This window comes from Asparagus officinalis, chromosome 7, assembly GCF_001876935.1.
Source record: "Asparagus officinalis chromosome 7, Aspof.V1, whole genome shotgun sequence".
NCBI classification, from domain to species: domain Eukaryota; kingdom Viridiplantae; phylum Streptophyta; class Magnoliopsida; order Asparagales; family Asparagaceae; genus Asparagus; species Asparagus officinalis.
Genome location: NC_033800.1, coordinates 23,211,579 through 23,217,829, shown reverse-complemented (window position 1 = coordinate 23,217,829; position 6,251 = coordinate 23,211,579). Strand labels below are relative to the sequence as shown.

Sequence of the window (6,251 nt, the reverse complement as noted above, 5' to 3'; positions counted from 1 at the left end):
CTGCTGCCATTAATGGATCAGAGGCTGGTAATGGGAATCCAGTACAGTGGGGCCCTTTGGTTCCACCTGCTTTCTGTGGTCCGACTATTCCAGTTCCCTTCGTGCCTGCTTCTTTCTGGCCGTGGAATGTACCGTGGCCTGGTTCTAATGGTGTATTATCTCCATCATCCTCAAGTAACAGTGGATGTTCAGGCAATGGTTCTCCTACCTTGGGCAAGCATTCTAGAGATTCGTCAAGCTTACAAGCCGAGGAAAAGACTGAGAAGTCTTTGTGGATTCCTAAAACCCTGAGAATTGATGATCCAGACGAGGCTGCAAAGAGCTCTATATGGGCTACTCTCGGCATTAAGCCTGATGAAGGTGGCATGTTCAAAGCTTTCCGGTCAAAATCAGACAATAGCAAGGATCAGAAGTCTGACGTGTCTGAGGTTTTGCACACAAACCCTGCAGCTTTTTCCCGCTCTCAATCGTTTCGGGAGACCACATAGGGAGAATTTATATGTTATGGGCTATTTTAATGAATACCTGAAGCTTTGTATATGGAAGCTTTTTAGTGCTTGAGGATTGAGGACATTCGGAGAGCCAGTTGCAGATGTTGCTACTGCTTTCTGAAAGCTTGTCAGAAAGAAGTGCCAGGTTTGTTAACAGTTAATTGTTGTTCTAGTAGTAATGTTGTAAATAGTTGAGATGTTGTCCATAGTTTTTTGCTCGTATATAGTTGTTTGTTTGTTCTTCTGAGTGAAAGCTATGGATATTGGATAATGAGCGGAAAAATTGGGTTCGGCATTGTGTGTTATGATCTCGAAATGAGAGCTCAGAGCATACAATTTTGAAACAATTGGTCTTGATCTGGACACCCAACTCAGGTGAGAACAATAAATAGATTTTAAGATAGATTTTGTAGGATTCTCTTGCGTGCAAGGAGAACAGCTGTTCTAAAAGTTTGTATTAAGTTTTGATCTACAATTATTAAATCATTAGTGCTTTTCCAATTTCGCCCTTGTATTCATATATTGTGTTATTCCTTGTTGTTTGTGGAGCTTGATTCCATAGATAATACCCAACACTGAATCTAGAATTGCACCCTTTGCCCCGGTTGGTACGTGGGAATGACGGATAATGAAATACAATTCCCACTTTTCATTCGTTCATACAAAAAACGAGAATGGAAATGAGCATTCCGTTCTTTCATTTATTCCCTTGCATTCCTTCACTTCGTTTCATTTCGTTTGACACGATTCTTGCGTACTCAAAAGTCGCGAGATGTGATTTGAGTCTCACATTAAAAAGACAAACAATGGTAAGTCTCACGTTAAAAAGACAAACAATGGCAAGTTACTTAAGCTTAAGTATGTTTAAACTCGTGAGCATTTTCTGTTTTACAAACTGAAATATGAGTATACGGCGAACGGGTCTTTGGACGTGCTTAACTTTGATCTAAAAAGAGCTTGAATTATTTTTAAGTGACATGCTATCATGTTTATCCCAACTTATCTCTATTATCCATTAAATCATCCACAGTTGAATTGATTACATATGTTTTCATCGATCCGTCCTTCAATTCTAATTACTTCCGCCATGCATGCTTCGTTTTTGCTTGATATAGTAACTACGCTTGACATGCGCCAACATGGGCGGTTACTCTGTCAATGCCCAGCCCAACAGCACCCCAGGTCAGATGACTACTACTCATTTGCTACATACAAGAAGGCTTATTCCGGGATTCTTTTGCTAGCGTCAGACTCTAGTTTGTGGACAAAGATGGAAGATATCAAATACAAGCAGAAACGACCATAACAAGAAGGAATCCGATCTCTCCCACTCTCGAGCACTCAACGATCGATCAATCGATCAGAAGTTTTTCTCAAATAATCGCGAGGGGCGACGGAGGAAAAAACTCCTCTGGGTAATCTTTGATTTTTGGTAATCTTTGATTTTTGTATTTCGTTGATCTTCTCCGATCTGTTGATTTCTTGATCTCAGTTCTAAGGTGTTTGATTTTTTCTTTTTTAGAAAAAAAAAAAAGAGAGAAAAAAGTTAATAGGAAAAAGAAAGAAAAAGCATGGATAGATCTAGAGTTTCTTCAGATTTGTTGATTGGCCCAGTTGATACTACTAATTTTGTGGCAAAAATGATTTGGGGAGAATCCAATCCATCCCTTATTTCTGATTCTTTGTTGAAGCCCAAGCCCAAGCCCAGTTTTTTGGAAACTAGGGTTAAAGAAACTAGAGTTAACAAGGATTTTCAGGTTGAGTTTAATCCAGCGGCTGAGATTTTTGAGGTTGACAACCAAATCAAATCAACGAAGGAAGATGAGGGGGAGTGGGTTAAAGTGGTGAAAAAAAACCCTAGATCTCAGCCTCCTCCCAAATTCCCCATTGCTTCTCGTCCTCGTTTTTTCTCTCCAGATTTTATTCGTCGAAATCGATTGTGTTTTCGTTGTGGAGGTTCAAATCACATGGCGAAGGACTGCAGAGATCCTGTGATCTGTTTCAGATGCCAAGAATTGGGTCATGAGGCGAGAAATTGTAGATCTGGTATGATGAATCACGGATCTGAGAATAGAGGGCGCGGTTATGGTGGTCGTGGTGGTCGTGGTCAGAATGTTGAAGGTCGAGGTCGTAATTTTGGAGGTCGGAATTCTTTTGGTGGAAGAGGAAGTGGTGGACGCTTGGGTGGTCTTCCTGGGAGATCTGAACGTTCAAATCCTTGGCAATGGAAGAGAGCGACAACCTCCTTTTCTTCTTCAAGAAATATCGAACGACCTTCGGATAATCCTCCTCATAATAAAGGGAAAAGACCTCTTTCTGCTGTTGATGAGGAAAAATTGCAAGAATCTTGTTTAAACTTTCAAGATCAAGGTCCTAGAGACTTTGGAGATTTGGAAGCAGAGCTTAAAGTCTCTGGTGAACGCCCTCGCTTTTCTGCAGCTGTCATCAATTTCGAGGGGGAGGTAAATTCTGGCTTTCAAAAGTTTAGAAACTTTGCTATAGTTTCATTTGTTGAGGGTGGTAATGTTTCTTTAGAAAGATTGGAACTGGATCTTAGAGCTTTCTTTCCTCTGAATAAACATTGGGATGTTAGATTGTTCACTAATGGTGAAGTTCTAGTGAAAATTCAACCGTGGAAACAAATGGAAGATCTAATTAAGATGGGAATTATTGCTCTTAGATCATGCAAGATTAAATTCAGGAGGTGGAGTGCATGGGAAGGAAATGTTGTGGAAAAAAGAAACTCCTGTGTCTGGATTAAATTGAAGAATGTTCCTCCACATTTGTGGAATAAGGAATCTTTTGAGTTAATGGTCAAACCTTTTGCAGATCTAGTGGAACTTGACTCTCTTACAAGTGCTTGTACAGAGTTTGTTGATGCAGTTATATTGGTGAAATGCTTGGAGTATATAGACATTCCTAAAATGCTAAAAATATTTGTGGGAAAAAATCAATATAATGTGGACATAGCTATTATGTCTGTCATTGGTGATTTTAGTGAAGGTGATAAGAAAAAACAAAAGGTGGACCAAGTGGAAGACACTTTTCAGAGCTCATATAATGACAAATGGTTTAAGGGAAGAAATAACAGTGGATCTGGCTCTTCTTCTCATATTGAGTCTACTAATACATCCTGGACTGTTAGACAAGATTTGAGAGATTCTCCATGGGGTTCTCCTGCTGCCAGGCTCTGGACAGATGCTAAGAATTTCTATCAAAAACAAAAAACTATTTGGGAACCTTGGGTAACTAATAAGACTCAATTGGGTGATGAAGAGCAAAATACAGAAAAAGCAGAAGTGCTGGCTGTGAATGTAGATTCTTATCAACAAGAGAATAGATTTGATGTTTTTACTCATAAGCATGATGATTTAGGTGGTGAAGAGCAACTCCCAGATAAGGAAGAATTGATGTTTTTAGATGCAGATTTTTGTGAACAAGAGAACAGTTCTGAGGATTTTACACACAATTTTGAGAATCAGGATGGTGTTTTTAAAGAGGAATTCACTGGGGTTGATGGGGAGGAAAAAATTGTTGAAGATAAAGGCAAAGCTCTCATTTTAAATGAAGATCATGACATAATTAATTGGCCTATTTCCCTTCTTCCAGAATCTTTTGAAGATAATGCAGAGAAAGAAGATGAAATCCCCATGATTCAACCTTTGAATTCTCTGCCCCCTGAGGACTCACTTCCTAAAGTATCTTTTGTTAGAAGATGTTCCAGATTTGTTGATCTTGAACCCATGACAGCATTGGCCAGAGCTACATCAAGGATTGCTAAGAACTATGATGGAGGTTCTACCAGTGGTCCAGGTGATAAAATTTCTTCATTGGGTTCTTCTTTTGTTCCTATTTTGTTTGATAATTGCTCTAATAATCAATTGCAAAAGTTTGCCTCTAAATGTGCCATTGTTCTTGAGCCTCAAGAGGATTTTGATCCTTTAAAAAAAGTTAGGCAAATGGAGGTTGAGAGAGCTACCAATGGGTAGGATCTGGATTTATTTCCAGTGGGAGAGATTAATTGTTTGATATGTTGATTACATGGAATGTGAGAGGTTTAGGATTGAGTACTAAAAGATTTGGGGTGAAGGATTTTTGTCTTTTAAACAAATTTGAGATTATTTGTTTACAGGAGACTAAGTTGAATTGTATTACTGATAATGTTCTTAAAAGTTTAGGGGGTAATATGTTTGATTGGGCTTGTGTGCCTGCGGAGGGGACTTCTGGTGGAATTTTGGTTGGATGGAATACCATCAAATGGAAGAGTTTACAAGAGAATCCTGGCAAATATGTTTTATCAGTGGTTTTACAAAACAAAAAAAATGAATTTGTTTGGACTGTTTCTTCAGTCTATGGGCCACATTGTAATAGTGAGAGATATCTTTTTTGGCAGGAACTCAAATCTGTTAAAGATAATTTTCCTGGTCCTTGGGTTGTAGTAGGGGATTTTAATGTTACCTCTAATCCTAATGATAGAAAAGGTAAAAGCATTTATAGAAAGGAAATGGAAATCTTTAATGATGTTCTCAATGATTTAGAGTTGATTGATAGCCCATTACATGGTAGAAAATTTACTTGGTCAAATAAAAGAAGATTCCCATCTATGGCTAGGCTTGATAGAGTTTTTTTCAACTCTGAGTGGGAGGATGTTTTCCCCTTTTCAAAACAACAAGGCTTATGTAGCCAATTATCTGATCATGCCCCCATCAGTTTTGACTGTGGGGATAATCAACACTTTGCATATAAATTCAGATTTGAGAAGATTTGGTTACAATCTGATGATTTTATTAAGAGTGTTCCTTTATGGTGGAGTTGTGCTCCTTCATCCACATCTGCTGCCAAAAATTTAGTTGGCAAATTGAGATTTTTGAGAAAGTGCATTAAACAGTGGGTTCATTTAAATTTCTATAGTGTTAGGCAGAAGAAAAAAGATTTGTTAGAAGAGCTCATGAAATGGGAGGTGTTAGAGGAAGACAGAGATTTAACAGATGATGAATTATTAAAAAAAGATGATATCTCTACTCAATTGAATGAAATTTTATTTCAAGAAGAACAAATGTGGAAACAAAGGGCTAAAGCTCACTGGCTTAAGGAGGGGGATCAGAACACTGCATATTTTCATAAAATTGCCAATGGGAGAAAAAGAAGTAATTTGATCCCAGCTATTACTTTTAACGATGTGGAAATTAGTTCTGAGGAAGGTATTGCTCAGGTTTTCTTTAACCATTATAGTCAGATTTATGGTCAAAATGTTTCTAATAGATGTCAACTTGATTGGCATAAACTCTTCCCTTTTTCTGACTGGGGTTCTAATGATATTGAACATCCTTTTACAGTGGAAGAAGTTCATAAAGCTATTTTTGACATGAATGGGGATAAATCCCCTGGTCCTGATGGTTTTACTGCATTATTTTATCAAGTGTTTTGGGACACTGTGAAAGATGATATTATGTTGTTGTTTGAGGAATTTTATGAAGGTAGACTTGAAATTAACAGAATTAACTATGCTCATATTGTTCTTATTCCTAAAAAAAGTGAGTCTTATACTGTCAATGATTTCAGACCTATTAGTCTTCTTAATGTGATTTATAAAGTAATCACCAAAGTTCTTACTAACAGACTGAATTCAAAGCTTGAGATGCTTATTGATTCTGTGCAATCTGGCTTTATTAAAAACAGATTTCTCCTAGATGGAGTGGCTGTAGCCCAGGAAATCATTAATGACTGTTTTTATAATAAAAAAAAAGGAGGGATTCTGTT

General features: G+C 37.7%; 1 protein-coding gene across 1 annotated transcript in view; it reads left to right on the top strand.

Moving 5' to 3' along the window:
* LOC109849147 (cyclic dof factor 3-like) overlaps positions 1–992 on the top strand; it is a 7,722-nt gene extending 6,730 nt beyond the window's left edge. The window contains exon 3 of the mRNA XM_020418960.1: positions 1–992. Within this exon, the coding sequence (XP_020274549.1) occupies positions 1–488 (488 nt within the window). The 3' untranslated portion in view covers positions 489–992.